This window comes from Anoplolepis gracilipes, chromosome 1, assembly GCF_047496725.1.
Source record: "Anoplolepis gracilipes chromosome 1, ASM4749672v1, whole genome shotgun sequence".
Taxonomy (NCBI): domain Eukaryota; kingdom Metazoa; phylum Arthropoda; class Insecta; order Hymenoptera; family Formicidae; genus Anoplolepis; species Anoplolepis gracilipes.
This window is the reverse complement of record NC_132970.1, coordinates 9,928,884-9,950,544: the sequence shown is the minus strand read 5'-3', so window position 1 is coordinate 9,950,544 and position 21,661 is coordinate 9,928,884. Positions and strand designations below refer to the sequence as shown.

The following is a 21,661-nucleotide window of genomic DNA, read 5'->3' as shown; positions in this document are numbered from 1 at the left end:
ACTGCCACATCCTGTGTGCAGGAATCATAAAGGTAACATTTCATAAGCAATAAAAAGCAGCAAAAATATGTGATTTGTTCAATTCAGTAAGTAACTAGTGTAAATTTAATGCAAATGACACATTAATCAATGCAAACTAAAATGCTGCTGATATTTATTGCTCATGAAATATAAAGGCTTGAACACATAAAATGTATAACTTTTGCATAATACATAACATACATGCATAAGAAATTCGATAGGCCGGTATTCATAGTCCGATCTTACATTTAAGATTTTCTCAAGTTTATCTTTAGATACTATATGGATGTTTTCATTGGCCACAAAATATCTAAAGATAAACTTATAAAGATCTTAAATGTAAGATCGGACTATGAATACCGGCCATAGGTTGAATTTCTTATGCATTTGCTTTATGGACCAATCAGTGGCCGGTATTCATAGTCTGTTCTTATTCAAGCTTGTCTTAAGTAAAGTCTTAAAATTCTATTCGGCCATCTGATTGGCTGAACGTCTTAAGTCCACTAAAAATATGTCTTAAGATCTTATATATAAGATCGGACTATGAATACCGACCAATGTCCTTATGTATGTTATGCATTATGCAAAAGTTATTCATTTTATGTACGATAGTCTTAACGCTTGCCGTGCGGTAAGGCCGGGTCTACAATAGCTGTACTAAGCCTTAAGTCGTAAAAAATGAATCAATCATATTCATTATTCTTCTCTAAATTGTGATTGGTTAATTTCTTACAGCTTAAGGCTTACTACATCTATTGTAGATCCGACCTAAAAGTTAGATAAAATTTTTATAGAAGCACCTATTGTAGACCTGGTCTAACGCATTACAGCCCATTCATACGGTTCGATTTTTTTACCATTTTTTACCATAATTGAATACGCTCGTCGTAATTCGGTAAAACAACCGAATCATCTGAACACCATTATTAAAATATATGCATCACTATCCTATTCGTTTTTTTTTACCGAATTATCTATACGGTTTTTATTTACAAAACCGAATGTCAAAAATCATCGGTGATTTTACCGGTCCATGGGTTTGTGTGAACATGCACATTAAAATATATGCGCTACTGCCGAAGACAGAAAAAACCGATTTAGTGTCGTGTGAATGGACTTAGACCAGGTCTACAATAGATGTAGTAAATCTTAAGCCTTAAGAAATTAACCACAATTGACTTTAGAGAAGAATAATGAATATGATTGGTCAATTTCTTAAGGCTTAGAGTTTGCTACATTTATTGTAAACCCGGCCTAAGGCTTGAAGCTTAAGAAATACCTATTGTAAACTCGGCTTAAAAATCTATTAAAAAGGTGAAACAATCGGGTTTAATTTGACAGAAATACAGAAAACAGAAAGACAGTAAATCTTTAGGCCTAATCTACAATGTACTCTTTGTTTCCTGTTTCTTAGAAATTAATCCAATCCTGTTCGATTATTCTTCTTAAAATCAACTGCAATTGGTTAATTTCTAAAGAAACAAGAAATAAAGAGCACATTGTAGATTAGGTCTAAGTCTTAGGACGGTATTCAGAATCCGAACTTATATTTAGTCTACAATGAGACCTTAAGACGTTAGACTTAAGAAATTAACCAATCATATTCATGATTCTTTTCTAAATTTAATTGTGATTTATTAATTTCTTAAGTCTTATCCCAGGTAGCACAGGTTCGTTTTATAAACGTTTTCTAAACGTATCCAATATTTTTTAACCGTCAAACACCAATAAGAAACGTTTCAACAGAAACATTTTTAAAACCATAGTTTAAGAAATGTATTTTTTACGTTTCTATAAGGCCTGATTGCATCAACATTATTTTGGCTTTAAACGAGACTTAAATATATATATATATATATATATATATATATATATATATCTGTTTTTATTAATTTAGAAAGAAAAATAAAGATAGATACATGTTTAAGTCGCACTTAAATCCAAAATAATGTTGGTACAATATCGGGCCTAAATAGAATAAAAATTAATGTTTTAATTCAAAATTATATATATATATATATATATGTGTGTGTGTGTGTATATATATACATATAATTTTGAATTAAAAAAATTAATGTATTTTTAATTTTAGATATTCATATTCATAGTCCGATTTTATATTGAAGACCGTCTTAATAATAATGTGTTGTAATTCAATCACAGAATCGTAATAACATATCTTAAGATATTATACTTAAAACGATCTTGAAATAAAAATAATGGACTATGAATATCGGAATGAATAGCGGGGTGATTCTCTCTCTCTCTTTCTCTCTCTCTCTTTCCCTCTTTCTCTTCCTCTTTCCATTGTCTTACTAACAAAAAGTATTAAGGTTATATTCCATTTATTTGGAATGATCGCAGAGTTATTGCATATATTTGCTGTTCAAACAAGAAAACTTTTATTGTGAATATTATACAAACGACTTGTGAATATTGCAAAAGTGAAACTAGTAGTGAAAGGATAGAAAAATACTAGTAATGTGTACTATAAAGTTAATCAATTCTCGTGCATAGATCATAACAAAGGTTAGGTTGATCAAAACGCCGGTCCGGCGAAAATATTGATATAAAGAATATCTCTTTTTTACGACGAATAAGATAAGTTGTATATTGGTTTAATAATTTTATAGTTTACTGTTCTGTATATATGTATATATATGTATATTTATAACACAATATTAATACTAAAAAAAGATATGAGATTAGACGTCAAATATCACATCTACAAATAATATTTTACAATTAATAAGAAGATATCAATTTGTGTGAAATCATAATCTGATTAATCTAACATTTTTTATTGTATCAGTATATATTAAGAATCAAATTATATTGTGTTTTTCATTTCTTAATTAAATAGTTGTCATTTTTTCAGGAAAATATATATGTAAATATATCTTTGTCGCACATATAATACTTACATAAAATACTTGTTAAAAAACAAAAGAACAGAAAAAATATTCTTGTTTAAATATGGATAAAGAAAAAGAAGTTAAATTTCTTGGCAAAAAACAAACTAAAAGGAATATACAAAAACAAGTACATGAGTTATTAAATGAACTCAATTGGAATGAAACAAAATCGACAACACATTCAGTCATTGACTCACACTTAGAACTAAACTTAAATATAGATGAAGATTTGGGTTTTAGTTTAAATTTTAGAAATAATGAGACAAAATCATCAATGTCACATTCAATCATTGATTCGCATTTAGAACTAGGTTCAGATCAAGATTTAGATTTTGAAATATTTCCAGAATTATATATCACTGAAAAACATGATTTTTCAGAAAACGAAACATTATCTGATGATTTTCTGAATAAATTGAGAAACTGGGCCCTAACACATAATATTACATTATCAGCATTAGATGAATTATTGTCATTACTAAGACAATTTCATTATGATATATCTGTACCATTATCTGGAAGGTCTTTGTTATACACTCCAAAAACTACAAATTCAATTGATTTGCAAAGTGGAAAATTTACTTATTTTGGTATGCGTAAGCAGTTATATTTCCTATTAAAGGAAGAATCATGCTCAAAAATTATTGATTTAGATTTTAATATTGATGGGTTACCCTTGTTTAAAAGTAACAACATAGTTGTCTGGCCAATTCTTTGTAGATCATTAAGTTTAACTTCATTAAATAAACCATTTATTGTAGGTTTATTCACTGGCAAAGGAAAGCCAGAACCTCTTGATTGTTATTTACAAGATCTAATACACGAGCTTAATGATGATATATTAAAGAATAGTATTGAAATAGATCATAAATTATTTCAAATTAGAATCAGGTCTCTGATATGTGATGCTCCTGCACGAGCTTTTCTAAAATGTTGTGTAGGTCATAATTCTAGGCATGGGTGTGAAAAATGCGATATTGAAGGGAAATACATTAATAAAATGATTTTTCCATGTAAAAGTGGACAACTTAGAACAAAAGAAACTTTTACTAAACAAGTACAAGAGGAACATCATAAAGGAAGGTCTCCATTATTGAATTTAAACTTAGATTTAGTGAATCAATTTCCATTAGATCCCATGCATTTGGTATATTTAGGTATAATGAAAAAGTTGTTAATATTATGGGTATCAAAGGGAAAACCTTCATTTAAATTATCTGGAAGAGCTATTAATAATTTATCAGATAGATTAATTTTGTTGTCTTCTTATATAGTACATGAATTTCCTAGAAAATGTAGAGCTATATCGGACTTAAATCGTTGGAAAGCAAATGAGTTTAGATTATTCTTGTTATACGTGGGTCCAGTTTCTTTAATAAATATTTTGCCTAAACAACTTTACAATCATTTTTTAATGTTTCATGTTGGTATTACAATTCTGTGTAACGATAATCATATTTTTGAACATATTGACTTTGCAGAAGAAGTTTTGTATAATTTTGTAAAGTATTTTGAAAAATCCTATGGGAAAGAAGAAGTGACATATAATCTTCACAGTTTAATTCATTTAGTAACAGATGTAAGGAATCTTGGTAATTTAAACACAATTAATTGTTTTCCCTTTGAAAATTATTTGGGAAAATTAAAAAAACTTGTAAGATCATCTGCAAATCCTCATGCACAACTTTGTAGACGTATATCTGAATTATTTAATTATTCAAAGACTGAATTACCAATAACTAAATTAGAACCTAAGCAAAAACATTTTGAAGGACCTACACTTAGAGATAAAACTGACTTGATTTTACAATACAAGAAATTGAAAACACCGACATGCGTTTTGACGATTTTTTCACCTGACAATTGTGTTTCAATACAAGGAGATATTATTGTTCAGATTGTAAATATTCTGTGTTTGAAAGATCAATTTTATTCTATAATTTGTCGTCGATTCTTGAAAGTTTCTGAATTTTATGATTATCCATGTTCGTCCAAATTATTGAATATTTTTAAGGTGTCTCACATATCACCTGATATAGAAGAATTCCCTTTTATATCAGTAAAATATAAAAACATATTATTACCCGCATATGAAAAAGGAACTTACATTGTGTTTCCTCTTCTTCATGAATTGTAGTTAATGTATTCCTTTTATTTTATTGTATATAATTTTATATACGTATATTATTTATAGGTTTATGTGAGTATATATTATTTTATTTTGTAAAATTTAAAGTTAATTTTAAATGTCTGCAATATTAATTTTATATTGAAGAAAAAATTGTTGATGAAATGCAATAAGCACTTTCTGCTTATTCTGTTTAATGTTTTGTTTATTTCAGATTATAAAATGTATTCATTAATAGAATTTGCGATGAATTATGGACAAAAACCTGAAGTTGAAGTAGTCCCTAATATTTGGTTAGAAAAAGAGGAAGAAATATGGTATTGTTTGTAGCCTCAAAAAATTTCCACAAAACAAATCCGTAAGGCTATCGAAAAATGCTCTTTACCGGAAAAAAACTGGAAAAAATATAAATGTAGAATCTTGCATACATATGGTAAATTTTTGGTTTATGTTTTATAAAAGTTGTTTTGTTTTATAAAAAAGTAAAAATATTTATACACTTGCTTTATTTACAGTTATTTCCAAGATTTAACATATATTAGAAACTTAATTTATTATTTATTAGAGTATTTCTTATCTTTATAGTTTTCTTTTTTCACAATATATACCACATATCATTTTATTTATGTTTATAGTATAATTTTGTTATATACTGTCAGAGATTATTATATATTTAGCAATTACATATATATATATATATATTGTTGCATCCGCGGAACGATTTTGAACGTTCCGTTCGTGCGCGACAACCGTTCCTCGTTCACATATCGTCAATCAATATATTTCTTCAAAAACGGATGTCACAACAATATACATATATTTATCTCAAATCTTTCTTAAAATATTTATAAATATAATTTTTATTTCAAATTAAGATAAATAATTTTTATTTGTTTTGTATTATAAACGCTTTCAATTTTTGAATTAATGATATTTAATTTTAAACTTTTTTAAAAATCTATAGTTGATTTTATTATTAGTTTCTTAATTTATTTTATTATTATTTTATAGTTTATTTTACTATTATTTTAGCTTCTTACAATGATGCGAGGAAAAGATTAATAGATGCTGAATTCATGTCTACTCTAGAAACTGATGTAGAATTGCATGAAGACCAACGGCCAAAAAGAAGATTAAAAAGACCTCGAATTTATTCAGATTCTTCAGAATCTGATAACAATGAAGAGGTATTATGCAATAAAATCCCATCTCTTCCTACATTAAAAATAACATCAAAAAATAGTAATTTATCAAGATCTATGATCACTTCCTGCCAACCATCAACATCAACAGCTGACAGTTTTTCAAAACGTATATCTAATGGAATTAGTTTTTTAACGTCTTCAGTAAGAGCAATTAGTCCTCCGCAGAAAACATTGAGAACTACATTGACCAGTTCAGATGAAAGAGCAATTAGTCCGCAAAATACATTCAGAACTACATTGACCAGTTCAGAATTTCACAAATCAGGTAAAATGTTAATAAACTTTTCTGTGTACAAGACTATTACTCTAACATATTAATAATTTTTATAAGAAACGTATAACTTAATAATAATTTTGCTTTTGAAATATACTGCACAGAATATTCTGAATAATCTGCACTATCTATATAAAAATTACTTTTTAGAATAATTGTGCTTTAATTAATTATTATTTTGAACATTTGACTTATTATTTATTATGTTGCTTTCTATATATTGTTTAATTCAGCATTTACTATTTACTATTTAACTTTTCTATATTCTATTACTTTTGTGTTTAAATCTTATTTTTTACATTTCTATAGTTAAGAGTTACTCTTGTGGAATAAAAAACTAATTCAAGATTACACTTTTTCGTAATTATTTTGATGATGATGTACATCAACATCAATATAATTAGATATATATATATATTTTTTAAAAGAAAAAATTTCTCTAACATAGCATGTTATTTTTAGATTTTTCTTACGTTGTTCTAACAAAATTAGTGAACTTAGAAACTTCTATGAACTTGCTTCTTCCAATGGTCAAACAACTTACAGCACATTTTCGACCATCGAGAATACCCCATGTGGAGGATGTTCCTGAAATACCAGTTGACACTGATGAAAGTTTGGAAAATATTGAAAGATTTTTAAAAACAAAACAAAATTTTGAATATTTACATGGTAAATATAACTCATTAAATCTCTTTTTATATTTTTGCATTCTGTTTATTTTCCTTTCTTTTTTTTAATCCATATTTTTTTTATTATATTAATGTGTTATTATTCTTTTAAAGGTACAGATTTTAGCTATATCAGGTGGTACAACGATTGCACAGATAACAAGAAGAACATTGGAAAAAATAATAACAAATAATTACGCTAAAAACTTTAATTGGGCAGGAAGAGTACCTAAAAAAGCCTTCAAAGTTTTAAAAGCGAAAGATTTAATCATAGGTTTGTCTTTTGTCTTTGAAGCCAGCATTGATAACATTTAGCAAATATGTTTAATTATTACACACACACACACACACACGCACACACACGCGCACGCACGCACGCACGCACGCACGCACGCACGCACACACACACACACACACACACACACACACACACACACACACACACACACACGCACGCACGCACGCACGCACGCATGCACATAAATATATGTACATATATATACATATGTATGTGTGTGTGTGTGTGTGTGTGTGTATGTGTGTGTGATATTGTACAGTTATTATAAAACTATTATGTTTAATAATTATATATAAAATAATAATGTATAATAATTTATAAATTTTTTACAGCTACTGTCAGAAACGTTGAACCAAACGCTGCAGTCAACAAAATTGAAAATTGTATCAAAGATTGGTTGAAGCTATCCTCTATGCGTATTACTTTAGCCGAAATTAAAGCAAGAAGAACTTTTCAACAAGAATAAAAATTTTAAGTTAAGATTTATTAGATTTTAAGATAACACAGTTCTGTGATTGAAACATAAGTACAAGAAAATAATTATATTCTTGGAATAATTAAAAAAAGTTAATTTTTTTTAAATTTTAATTTTGTTGTAATTTTTTTTATTTTTTAAGTTAAAATTAGGTTAACATTTATTAAATTTTAAAATAATTTTAAGATAAAATTGTTCTATGTTGAGATTTAAACATAATAAGTATACAAGACAAAAAAGTTATATTCCTGGAAAAATGTGTCAATTTTTTTTCATTTTATGTATGTGTTAATTTTTTTTTCATTCTTTGGTATAATTATTATATGTTTAAATGTTTTTTTTTTAAATAAGAACTTTATTTTAAAATACTTTATTATGATTTGTACTTTATATATTTTTGATTATAATCTTATTATAATATACAGGCAATATAAACTACTATATATGAACATATTGTATACATATATTTATTTTATAAAAGAAAAAAACAGTTTTTATGCGTGAAAAAGATTTGTTTTCTTATAAAATAATAATAAAATAATGCGTTCATACCCATACACACACACACACACACATATATATATATATATATATATAACATTATTTATATATATATATATATATATATATATATATATATATATTTTAATAAAATTGAACTAAATTTAATATATATATATATATATATAATAAATATGATTGTTTATTCACAGATTCAATAAAATAATGCATATATATATATATATATATATATATATATATATATATGCATTATTTTATTGAATCCGTGAATAAACAAATTTTTTACAAATAAAGGAAAGAAAACGGTATTTTGACCGTTTCTTAAACGTTTTTTTTTGTTAGAAAATAACGTTTCCCTTAACGTTTCTTAAGTGGACATTTATACCAATTAAAAACGTTTTCGAAAGCCGGTTTTAAAACGTTTCGCAGAAACATTTGTGAAACGTTTTTAAAACGAACCTGTGCTACCTGGGATGTCTTAAGGTCTCCATTGTAGACTACGCTTAAGATCATCTTAAGATTATCCTTAGATACTTTTTGGTCAATGAAATGGTCCGTACAGTATCTAAAGATAAATTTAAGACGAGCTTAAATATAAGATCGGACTCTGAATACCGGCCTTAAAGTCTTAATTTAATGACTTAAGTTTTTCTGTGTGTCCCCGGCTTTAAGCCGTGTCGTAGGATAAGAGATTTTCAAGATTTTGTTCTTTCGATAAAATAATTGAATACGTATACTTTCCAAACATGAAAGAACTTTAGCAAAATAAGACATACATTTTAATTAGAAGCAAATATTATTTGTTATATTTTCATAGTTTATAATAAAGGTATACATATATCTAAATAATATACAATATAAGCCTAATAATTTCATGTCATTATTGAAGCTCTTTTATTTTCAGTGACTTATCTTTATACTTTTACTGGATATAACGCATTTTTTGCCTATGCAAAACATATCATATGGGACAATTATTATCCAAATATGTACACTCGGCATCAGGCCTTAACATATGAATTTGTGCATAACAGAATACACATGCATTTTTCATACATGTATATGCAAAATATATAAATGTGTTGATATGTGCATAAATTCGTGTGTTAAACCATACCTGATGCCAAGTGTACAAGAGTTGTTGTGCCTCCAGAAGGGGGTATAGGATTTTTCGGGATTTGTTCAGGGAAGGCCGGGGATACGGCGGGAGTGGCCTCCTTTTATTTTAATAATATTTTTTAATTGCTTGCTTTCTTTGTTTTTATAATAAATAACAGTTAAATAAAATCAATGGGTTGGTATTTTGTCACTGCTCCCAGCGTACGTATTTACACTCGTGTGTATTATCGGTTAAAGGGAGAGAGCGGTATCTCTCGTATACTCTGTCGTACAGGTAGTCTGATACGCGTCGGCTTATCTCAGGCGCGCGTATATCTCTTAATTATTCGTGTATCTCGTTCTATTTAATAACTGTCGTGACGATTATTCTTCTTTAGGATCTGATCAACGACTGCCCGTCGCTTCATCGCGGCGGGTGCTGAGCTTCCCTCCGAACTGCATGGTTTTTCGGAGGGGGTCCCTTAGCAACATGACATATGGTTATGTTACTGAATTCGCGTTTTAGTGCAGGCGAGGAAGTTCAAAGTCGAATTTTCTCGCTTGTACTTTTAGCAATTCGGCGACACCTTTCCGGTGCGTCTCTAAGAGCGCTTTCCGGTTTCGCGTTCGCGCTCGATCTCGGGCGCGCGTGGCTCGCTGCGTTAGCGGCTCGCGCGATTATCGCTTCGCTCGCGATGCATTCCTGCATCAATATAATTATATGTATATATATATATATATATATATATATATATATATATATATATATTCATTAAATCTGTAGCCTTTTCTGGTGCTATAACAGAGTGTTAAATACACGATAATGTTTTTAAATATCTTTCCTTATTTCACTCAATTTAAAGGAATTTGAATGTTGATAACAATTTCTCTGATTAGATTACTGTACAAATAACTTTCAATGTAATACTGCCTATTAATAATGGCCCGTATTCAGAACTTACAAAGATGTAGCGCGTTGTTATCCAATAGAAATATCTGTTTTATATAATACAGATTCTTCTATTGGATAACAACGCGCTAACATCTTTGTAAGCGCGTTTTGAATACATTCCATTATGTTTTAATTTTAAATTGGTGAAATGTGTAATATTTAATGTGAAGAGAATCCAGTTACAAAATATGAGAATCTTTTATGCGAGAGTTCAATGTATAGTCTCTGCTAATAGAATCTTGTGTTCTGTAATGGAATAATCAACGCTATTTCCCAAGTAGCACATATTCGTTTCAAAAATGTTTCACAAATGTTCCTGCGAAACGTTTTAAAACCGGCTTTTAAAAACGTTTCTGATTGGTTAAAATGTCTACTTAAAAAACGTTAAGGGAAACGTCATTTTCTAACAAAAAAAATGTTTAAGAAACTGTCAAAATACGATTTTTTTCCTTTATTTGTGAAAAATTTTTATCCACAGATTCAATAAAATAATGCAAATATGGATATAATCCATCTATTTTCATGTTCTGAATCTCTTGTCAAGATTACATCAGAAGTCAAATTGACAAAAAAGACATAATTTAAATTATACTTTTAGTACCTGTTCTTTTAGGTTTTATATACATGTTATGAAAACTTGAATACGAGTTAAGTCTGAACACGCCACGTAGCGGCAAACAAAAAAACACTATATTATAAAATATTATAAAATATTATAAAATTATATTATATTAGTATATTATAAAATAGATCTTTTTTGTCTTGTCGAAAAGATGATCAAAAAGTCATCTTTTCGTCGACTTAACGTAATTATGACTTTTAGAAGACATCTTTTAGACATCTTTTAGTTTTCTCTGCTATCTGGGGATCGTCTTAATAAGTACAGTCTTAATAATGTGTATATATATAATTTTGAATTAAAACATTAATTTTTGTTCTATTTATAGAAACGTAAAATATACGTTTCTTAAACCATGATTTTAAAAATGTTTCTGTTGAAACGTTTCTTATTGGTGCTTGACGGTTAAAAAATATTGGATACGTTTAGAAAACGTTTATAAAACGAACATGTGCTACCTGGGTTTTGAAGTGGCAGTAATTTTGCAATAATAATTTTATATTGTTAACATGTCAAAAGATTGAGATTACACTTTTGTATTGTTGTTAATAAATATATCTGAACATTACTTTAACTTATAATATATATAAATACAATATATTGTGTATTCTATAAATTACAATGTGTTCGAAATTCGCGCCTCCACAAGCAGACGTCGCCTTCCGAGAAATTTGTCATGCCATTACGCGGCGTTTTTGATCGGTCCTTAAGTTTTCTACCCCTTCCTTTTTTCGAATGAGTGGGGCTTCTTTCTCTCAGCATTACTATTCTCGAACTTACGCCATATTGGTAGTTTTTCGTTGTGCTGAGTTTTCCAAAAAGATTAAGATTTCTGCGACCGAATACGAGAGAGTTACAAGCCAAAGACAGAGAGGAAAAGGAAAAATATCTCCAGTGACGAGAAGGGACGTTTTCCGTGGATCTGGGCATCCCTGCAGAGCGCTGGAAACGCTTCTATTTCGAGAGGCGAGCCTTTGCGACCGACGTTTCCTTCAAAGTTCTTTTCATTCTAAATATTCTTTGTCTAATTGTATACTACAATTGGCAGCAAGTAAGTGTTCGTTTGCCGATCAATGAGACAGATTTCATCCTGCAGGACTAATCGCCTAAAGGACTGATCGGACAAACATCTGAGAAAGTATTCGATTTCTATAAAGCTCAATTTCGAGACTTTAGAAAAAGAGAGAGAGTTCTATTCCGAGATTTGAGAGAAACAAAGAGAGAGAATTGCATTTCGCGTACGGTTCAGTCTACTGCAGTTTCATTTCTATTCGAGCCTACGCAACTTTAAGAAAGAAAGAGAGAGATTTGCATTTCGCGTACGGCTCAGTTTATTGCAGTTTTATTTCTATTCGAGCCTACGCAGCTTTATTTTCAACTGTTCTCTTTGTTCTTATTTCGTTGTTCATATGAACATAATCGATTTCAATATAAAGATACGATTTCGCGTAAGGTTCACTTTTACGTCTGTTCTCCTTTCTGTTCGAACCTGCGCAATTCTGTTTTCATGTCTTTTTTGTTCTTTATTCTTTATTGTTACATTGAATTTAATTTTTATTGATTTTATCTTTTTTACTCTTATAACTAAGAAGATTTTAGTAATATATTTAAAAGTAACTTAGTAAAATTATCTATATTTCTTAAATTAATATATAAGACTGAATATTATAATCTGAATGGTCTATGATCTGAAGCGCTCCCACAACATGTTGCGATAGCGGACGCCATTTTTTCGAGCGAAAAATTTTATGCATTAACGCAACTGTTGAGTGCCCATTGTTACATGTGACATCAAGTCATAATAGAGCAATGATGGATACCTATTATGAAAATCTATATATTTATAATGGACTAACTTATAATATCGTGGATTTGTTGGAGGTGCATAAAAGATTAAAAAATGGTATATAAAATTAAAGTATTATTTTAAATAAAGTAATTATATTAACTTTATTTTTAATAAAGTTATATAACCTTAAATAATAAACTTCACGTGTAATTTAATTGTGTATATCATACAAACGCACGAGTTTAAGGAATATTTATAAGAATAATTATATATTTTAGACCATATTTTTTTCCAAACTTATATGAAAAATAATATAAGCTGTTTGGAAGTTACCGGTTCCAATGATCTTTCAGCTCTGCCAGAAAGTGAACGAGCAAGCAGTGAGTAAAATATTTATGATATATTATTTTAAATTAAATTTAAATGATTAAAATAATTAAGTTTTGAATCACGCAATAAATTTAAACTGACATCAATCATCCACATCTTTTATGCACACCCTTAAATATATATACAATAAATTAATTATTAATATTTGATTACACTAGTAGAATATGTTTTATTATGCAGATTCAACAGGAGAAGACAATAAATATTCATGGACAATAAACAGTACAAAACTATTGTTAGAACTATACAAAGAAAGAAAAAATAAGTTTTGTGACCCCAAAATTAAGAAAAGAAACTTGTGGACTGAAATTCTAAGAGAAATGAGCAAAAATGGCTATACAAATTTGACGGAAGACGCACTAGATCGAAAATTGCGAAATCTGAAAAAAACTTTCAGGACAATTAAGAATAATAATCGAAAAAGTTCGACGGGACGAGGACGAATTTCATGGGAGTATTACGACACATTCGAAGATATATTTTCAGATGATCGAACAATAAACTTTGGACCAATGATTTCTTCCATTAATTCTACTGCAGCTTCTACATCTCCATTATCATTATCTACATCAACAGAGTCTTCTGCATTAACTCCACCACATCTGTGCCTTCGATGAGTACTACTGTTACACTGCCTTTAAGAACACCATCTCCTGTATCGGCAAGGTATGTGTATAATTCAACACCGATAAGGACATCCACGGCTTCAGCACTGACGAGGACTTTGACAAATTCTTCATCAGATTCTTTCGATTCGTTTATTGAGAATCCATTCGACGAAAATATTAACTTTCCTTACAGTGTAGCAGCAGGACATTTTAGTGAATCTGAATCTGCTTTTGGATTTCTTCCGGCTTCTGAATCTACTTCAAAAACTCCACGAAAGAAAGTAACTCAAAAAGAGACATATGATTTGCGAAAAAAATTGTTTTCTGTGGAAAATGAACGAATCGAAATTCTAAAAGATTTAAAAAAAAGCATAGACGACAATAACAAAATTCAGCAAGAAAGAAACGATCTTTTAAAAAAATTAATAGAAAAAATGTAAAATTACCTAAGAGAAACAGAAAAATCAAAATAATGTTTAAAACATTTTTTTTTTATTAAACTCACTGTGCAATAGAAAAGCTGTGATATGTACCGCAAACGTACAAAGATAAAAGAATATATATATATATATATATATGTATATAACTTATATTGACTAATATAATTAATGTTAAAAAATTTGAATTAATTTAAGAAATGTTTATTAGAAAATAAGATTATTTTATATTTAATAAAAATAAACAATTTATATAGAAATTATTTGTTTACAAATTATTTACAATGGCATTCCTTCTTTCTATTGCTTGCTGCATTTGAGTTCTATTCTGAACTGCATTTTGCTCATTAACTTCAATTGCAGAAGCATCATCATTGTCAATTAATTTTTCATTGTAGTCTTCTATTTCTCCATTGTCAATAATAAAGTTGTGTAGCATACATGTAGCTGCTATTATCGTATTTCCAAATTCTGCATTGGAAATGTCTAAATATTTCAGGCGTCTAAATTTGACTTTTAATAGTTCAAATGCTCGTTCGATGATTGAGCGAATGGAACTGAGTCTGTTGTTGTAACGAACATGAGCTACAGGAAGATGTCCATTATCTCGAAATGGAGTCATTAAATTTAACATTAATGGATATGCGCAGTCTCCGATTAAATATTCTTCTCGAAGAAGTGGATTCTCTTGATCTGACAACATTTGAAAAAGTCTACTGTTTCTAAACACACGTGCATCGTGCATGCGCCCTGGCATACCTATGAACACATCTATGAATCGCGCAGAATGATCACAAACCCCTGGAAAAAATTTTGTTTTCAATTTAATGTCTTTTAGTGGATTGCACAAAATTTTCAAATAATACCTTACCTTGTAATATTATGGAATGAAATTGTTTTCTATTAAAATAATCATTTGCATTTTGAATTGGCTGCTTTATTGGTATATGGCAGCCATCAATTGCTCCCACAACATTTTGAATGCCGCGTGAACGTTCTGTAAAAACCTGTAATATGTATATAAAGATTATAGAATACGTAAAAAAATTAAACTTATAAAACACACATTGAAATTCTCACCTGCGATGAAATAGCTTGACGTGCAGCGTCTGGCCATTGAACATATTGTGGCATTAATTCTGCCAAAGCACATATTATTGATTTGAATATACCATGTCCTGTGCTTGTTGGTATATCAAACCGATCTCCAACTGCCAGGAAAGACTCTGGCTTACTTAGTAACCAGATAGTAAATAATATTTTTTTATCCATGGAGATATTGGCATTTGACTTATCGCCTTGCATATGATTTCCAACTACATTCAACAATACCTGTTACAGATAAATATCTGTTAATGATGAATTTTTTTTCATATAAAATTACATATATATATATTTCACAGTAAATTATAAATTTATTAAGAATTTTGTATATATGTTTTCCGAAAAAGTTAATCGAGTCATTCGAAAATGCTCCTTGAATTGATCGTCTGTGTATGTCGGAATCGTCAATTCAAAATATTCTGCATTTCGCGCTTTTGCAGCTCGATGTTGTCTAGGGCGTATGCAATTCTCATCATTAGGTTGGATGAGATTATCGACAATATGTCGTACAATATTCATATTTAGCCCATCATCAGCCACAAATTGTAAAAATATATTTTCATGCATATCTGTCACTAAACTTTTATATGTCCTATCAGATATAGTATTGAGCGCTCACTCAACAAAACATTCAGCGAAATTAAACGCTGAAAAATAGAGCGATGTCACAACTGTTTTGTGCGCTGAATGCGGCCATTGTAAATGCAGTTGATAATTTAACCAAGGTCGGTTACTCAAATATGACTTCTCAACGAGTCAATGCTCGCTTACGAGCTCTCAAAGAAAACTGGGAGACATTCTCGGTGATTCATCATGCTATCAATGTTGCTATTACTAAGACAACTCTCGATGAAAAATCACAATTGCATTGTCATGCATACTTCTCGGAAAACATATATTCAACGACATATGAAGCTTATCTCGATGCTATCGAAAAAATGACTGTTCTTTCCGAGAACGAGTCCGAAGGCAATATTGAAAACCGTTTTTCTTTTTCTCAAATTCAAAACACGCCAGTATATTTTCATCATGCGCGCCTCCCGCGTATTAACATTCCGAAGTTTAATGAATCCCCTTCCGAATGGTTATCCTTTAAGGACTTATTTTCTTCTCTAATCATATCTAACCCGACTTGTCTCCGGTAGAGAAGTTACAATACTTAAAAACGAGTCTCGCTGGTTCCGCCTCTCACCTATTAAAAAATACTTCGCTCATTTCCGCTAACTTTCAGAAAGCTTGGGACTCACTAACCTCGTTTTACGAAAACAAAAGACTTCTGGTCAACGCAGCACTTCACTCTCTTCTAACACTCAAACGACTGACAAAAGAATCAGTTAGTGAGTTAAAGCATCTCTACACAAATCTCATGCAGATCTATCGCACACTAGAAACACTCGAGAGGCCGATACATACCTGGGATGACTTTCCCGTATTTATGGCCGTACAACGTCTGGACGCGGATTCTGTAAGGTCTTGGGAACAGCATTTAGGTTCATCCAAGGAACCTCCTTCCTGAAACCATTTCACCGAATTTTTGACAACCAGACTCTTATCATTACAGGCCTTTGAAAAATCTCGAGCAGGAAAACCCTCAAATTTCTTTAATCAACACTCTGCAAAAATTCACTTTCAATCAAAGGCTCAAGAAAATCATTCAAAAAAAACCAGCTCCTGTTCATTATGTTCCTCCAACCATTATGTTTCTAACTGTTCCCAGTATACTTCAAAATCTGTACCACAACGACTAGCCGTCCTTAAACAATACAAGCTTTGTTTCAATTGTCTAGGCCCGCATAAAGTTTCAGAATGTCGCGTTGCCAAACGATGTCTTAAATGTGGTAAAAGGCATCATACTTCGATCCATCAAAAATTCATTCCGAAGCAATCGACATCTGAATCCACATCCTCAATAACCGAAACTGCTGCTGCCACTGGATCCAAATCAACGGAAGCTCATGTGCTTCATTCAGCATTCCAAGATAGACAACTGACTTCATCGGTCCTACTGGCAACCGCCGAAGTTTTTGTCATGTCCTCCAACGGAGAATCAAGAAAAGTTCGAGCATTGATTGACCAAGGATCCGAAATCTCTCTTGTCTCTGAAAACCTTGTTCAAAGTCTCCATCTCCTAAGAAATCGGTCAACTATTTCTCTCATAGGAGTAGGAACAAAGGCTAATCAGACTCGAGGCGCAGTCACTCTAAATCTAAGATCGCATGTTAATCAATTTGACTTTTCGATAACAGCGCATATTCTACCCAAATTGACCTGTCTGCTTCCATCAATCAAGGCTCAAAATACCGATTGGCCACATTTAAAAGGGCTTGCACTCGCTGACGCTCACTATAAAACTCCTGGAAAAATCGACATCATTTTAGGAGCGGACGCTCATGCATTGATCATTGAAGACGGATTCAAAAAGGGAGAAGCAAAGATATTACTACAAGAACTCTGGTCTATTAAGCGAAGCTGGGATGATCCGTTACCTGCGTCAACAATCAGTAGATGGCACAACTTCATAGAACAATCTCAAGAGATACCTAAGCTGACTTTCCCCCGATGGATCAATATCAAAGCCAACTATGATCTAGAAATTCACGGATTCTCCGATGCATCTCAGCTTGCAATCTGTGCGACAGTCTATATACGATCCATTAGTGAAGAAGGACAAATATCAACTCATTTAATCTGTTCCAAAACGAAGGTCGCTCCTATTAAGAAATTGACGATTCCACGTCTGGAACTCTCAGGAGCGGTCCTTCTTGCACAACTAACTTCTCGAGTTTTACAGGTACTACATCTTCAGCACGTTTCAGTGACATTATGGACTGACTCTTCCATTGTTCTGACATGGATCAATAATCATCTATCTCGTTGGAAGGATTTTATCCAAAACAGAGTCTGTTATATCCAAGAAACCGTTCCTCAAGCTATCTGGAAATTTGTTCCTGGTTTCGAAAATCCAGCGGACTGTGCAACCCGAGGAATAACTCCGATGCAACTTTTACACCACACCATGTGATGGTCAGGACCTCCTTGGTTAGCAAGTGATTCTTCGTCGTGGCCAAAGGTGCCACAAATTTCATCTCACATTGGAAATCTTGAGGAGAGACCAGTACGAGCCTTCATTACACAAGCAGAGCCAGACAGAATTTGGGATCTTATCCAGAGATACTCAAGCTACAACAAACTTTTACGCATCACGGCATTATGTAAAAGAGCAATTTCTCGTTTCCGCCGAGCGGAGAACTCATCACTAACTACTCCCATTTCAACTTCTGAGATAAATGAAGCAAGAACTTATTGGATTCGCACGATCCAAATAATTTTCTTCGAGAAGGAAATTCAATTTTTTTCCAATGGGAAATCTTTACCGCGACAGAACCCATTGATACGTCTGACCCCGTTTCTCGACTCTAATGGTTTGCTCCATATCGGAGGAAGACTTCACTCTTCTCTCTTGTCGCTCGATACTAAGCATCCTTTAATCATTCCGCAACATTCTCCATTAACGACTCTTCTAATTGCAGATGCGCACGAACGCACATTACACGGAGGCACTCAGTTGACCTTATCGTACATCCGCCAGAACTATTGAATAGTCGGCGGACGAACTCCCGTTCGCTCATTTATATTAAAGTGTGTTTGCTGCACTAGATACAGACAGAAACGAGCTCAACAACTCATGGGACAACTTCCTCCGGAAAGAACTACTCCGTCTCGCCCGTTCTTCACCTTAGGCGTAGACTACGCCGGTCCCTTTTTACTCAAAAATTGGAGAGGACGAAACTCAAGAACGTACAAGGGATATATCGTGCTATTTGTCTGTCTTTCTACTTCTGCAGTTCACATCGAGTTTGTAACTGATTACACGACTGAAGCATTCCTAGCAGCCTATAGACGCTTCATTTCGAGAAGAGGAATTTGCTCAACACTGATGAGCGACTGCGGAACAAACTTCAAAGGAGCGGATTCCGAGTTCCGGCTGTTTTTATCTTCTTCGAAGGATTGGGGACAACTAGCTGCGCTTTTAGCCAAGGATGGCACACAATGGAAATTCATTCCGCCGGCCACCCCACACTTCGGTGGAAAATGGGAAGCCGAAGTAAAATCGGTTAAGTACCATCTTCGAAGAGTCATAGGGAATCAATTGCTGACCTATGAAGAAATGACCACCTTTCTAACGCAAGTAGAAGCGGTGCTAAATTCGAGACCATTATATCCTCTATCTGATGACCCTGACGATATCTCAGCTCTTACTCCTGCTCATTTCTTGATTGGTGGTCCTTTAACCACCCTTCCGGAACCATCACTCGAGTCAATCAAAGTTTCACATCTTTCTCGCTGGCAATTAATTCGTCAGATGCTAGAGAGTTTTTGGTCTCATTGGTCGAAGAAGTGTCTGCAACGCTACCTTTCCATCTACAAGTGGAATCGAGAGTCTACTCCTTTGCAAATAGGAACGCTAGTTCTCGTCATTGACGAAAGATATCCTCTTTCAAAGTGACCATTAGGTCGAGTCTGTCAACTACATCCAGGGAAGGATGGACTAGTGCGAGTTGTGACGGTTCGGACTCAAGTGTCCACTTTCAAACGGCCTGTAGTCAAACTCTGATTCCAATCTCTACATAATGCTTCTAATTATTCGTCAACTCTCATTAACGAAGGCGGGCGGAAATGTTCGAAATTCGCGCCTCCACAAGCAGACGTCGCCTTCCGAGAAATTCGTCATGCCGTTACGCGGCGTTTTTGATCGGTCCTTAAGTTTTCTACCCCTTCCTTTTTTCGAAGGGATTCTTTCTCGCGGCATTACTGTTCTCGAACTTACGCCATATTGGTAGTTTTTCGCTGTGCTAAGTTTTCCAAAAAGATTAAGATTTCTGCGACCGAATACGAGAGAGTTACAAGCCAAAGACAGAGAGGAAAAGGAAAGATATCTCCAGTGACGAGAAGGGACGTTTTCCGTGGATCTGGGTATCCCTGCAGAGCGCTGGAAACGCTTCTATTTCGAGAGACGAGCCTTTGCGACCGACGTTTCCTTCAAAGTTCTTTTCATTCTAAATATTCTTTGTCTAATTGTATACTACAATTGGCAGCAAGTAAGTGTTCGTTTGCCGATCAATGAGACAGATTTCATCCTGCAGGACTAATCGCCTAAAGGACTGATCGGACAAACATTTGAGAAAGTATTCGATTTCTATAAAGCTCAATTTCGACTTTAGAAAAAGAGAGAGAGTTCTATTCCGAGATTTGAGAGAAACAAAGAGAGAGAATTGCATTTCGCGTACGGCTCAGTCTATTGCAGTTTCATTTCTATTCGAGCCTACGCAGCTTTATTTTCAACTGTTCTCTTTGTTCTTATTTCGTTGTTCATATGAACATAATCGATTTCAATATAAAGATACGATTTCGCGTAAGGTTCACTTTTACGTCTGTTCTCCTTTCTGTTCGAACCTGCGCAATTCTGTTTTCATGTCTTTTTTGTTCTTTATTCTTTGTTGTTACATTGAATTTAATTTTTATTGATTTTATCTTTTTTACTCTTAACTAAAAAGATTTTAGTAATATATTTAAAAGTAACTTAGTAAAATTATCTATATTTCTTAAATTAATATATAAGACTGAATATTATAATCTCTACGATTTCAAGCATTAAAGATATTTTTCAACTAATTGATATTAAATTAAAAAGAAAAGAATTTTTATTTCGCTCGCCCATTCCTTCCTCACTATTTCTAACACAATTAAACAAATGAAATAATATAATATTTTATCAATTTGTCAACTTGTACAATTGCTGGAGTGTATACATAAACACAGTTGATAAATCAGTGAAAAACAATACATTATTTCATTTTTTAAAATGTAATTTATATAATACATAATATGTTGCATTTATATATCATAAAAGTTATACATAAAATATTATATATGTTAATAAAATATTAAACATAAAATATATAAAATATTATATTTCACTGATATATTCATTAATAACAATAGGAAAGTTTAATCTTAATCTTTTAACATGCTTTTTAATAATGCAAATTCTTTAGACATGTCAACACAATTATTATTGCAAAATCACTGTCACTTTATTAGTGTTGATCAATCCATTACAAATCACAAGATTCTATTAGCGGCGACTATAACAT

The 21,661-nt window shown here is 31.6% G+C and overlaps 2 protein-coding genes and 1 long non-coding RNA gene across 4 annotated transcripts; 2 read left to right on the top strand and 1 right to left on the bottom strand.

Annotated features, from left to right (window-relative positions):
• The first annotated feature begins 2,899 nt into the window (after positions 1 to 2,899).
• Positions 2,900 to 7,976, top strand: LOC140666493 (uncharacterized). Of its 2 annotated transcripts, XM_072893753.1 has the most exons (5): positions 5,171 to 5,497; positions 6,097 to 6,534; positions 7,006 to 7,215; positions 7,329 to 7,488; positions 7,845 to 7,976. In XM_072893753.1, the coding sequence occupies exons 2-4, from the start codon at positions 6,141 to 6,143 to the stop codon at positions 7,406 to 7,408; spliced, it is 684 nt and encodes a 227-aa protein (XP_072749854.1). In that variant the 5' UTR covers positions 5,171 to 5,497; positions 6,097 to 6,140; the 3' UTR covers positions 7,409 to 7,488; positions 7,845 to 7,976. The 2 variants fall into 2 exon arrangements, with proteins under 2 accessions (XP_072749843.1, XP_072749854.1); XM_072893742.1 differs by lacking the exons at positions 7,006 to 7,215; positions 7,329 to 7,488; positions 7,845 to 7,976 and adding an exon at positions 2,900 to 5,136 and having other exon boundaries at positions 5,279 to 5,497; positions 6,154 to 6,290.
• Positions 7,977 to 12,823: 4,847 nt separating this feature from the next.
• LOC140668284 (uncharacterized) lies at positions 12,824 to 14,460 on the top strand. The gene is made up of 3 exons (XR_012047155.1): positions 12,824 to 13,081; positions 13,246 to 13,347; positions 13,538 to 14,460. It is a non-coding gene; the product is annotated as an uncharacterized lncRNA (long non-coding RNA).
• A 210-nt stretch (positions 14,461 to 14,670) lies between these two features.
• Positions 14,671 to 16,055, bottom strand: LOC140672468 (uncharacterized). Its single transcript, XM_072904658.1, has 4 exons — positions 15,844 to 16,055; positions 15,483 to 15,732; positions 15,274 to 15,409; positions 14,671 to 15,203 (listed from the first exon to the last, which is right to left on the bottom strand). The coding sequence occupies exons 1-4, from the start codon at positions 16,023 to 16,025 to the stop codon at positions 14,671 to 14,673; spliced, it is 1,101 nt and encodes a 366-aa protein (XP_072760759.1). The 5' UTR covers positions 16,026 to 16,055.
• Positions 16,056 to 21,661: the final 5,606 nt, after the last annotated feature.

What these genes read in the sequence shown, in the direction of transcription:
- LOC140666493 (XM_072893742.1), top strand. Translation starts at nt 2,998, where the DNA reads ATGGATAAAGAAAAAGAAGTTAAATTTCTTGGCAAAAAACAAACTAAA.
- LOC140672468 (XM_072904658.1), bottom strand. Translation starts at nt 16,025, where the DNA reads ATGAATATTGTACGACATATTGTCGATAATCTCATCCAACCTAATGAT. An exon ending in ACTCGATTAACTTTTTCGGA is followed by an intron (nt 15,733 to 15,843) that starts AAACATATATAC and finishes TCTGTAACAGGT; the next exon opens with ATTGTTGAATGTAGTTGGAA. An exon ending in TCATTCCATAATATTACAAG is followed by an intron (nt 15,204 to 15,273) that starts GTAAGGTATTAT and finishes AATTTTTTCCAG; the next exon opens with GGGTTTGTGATCATTCTGCG.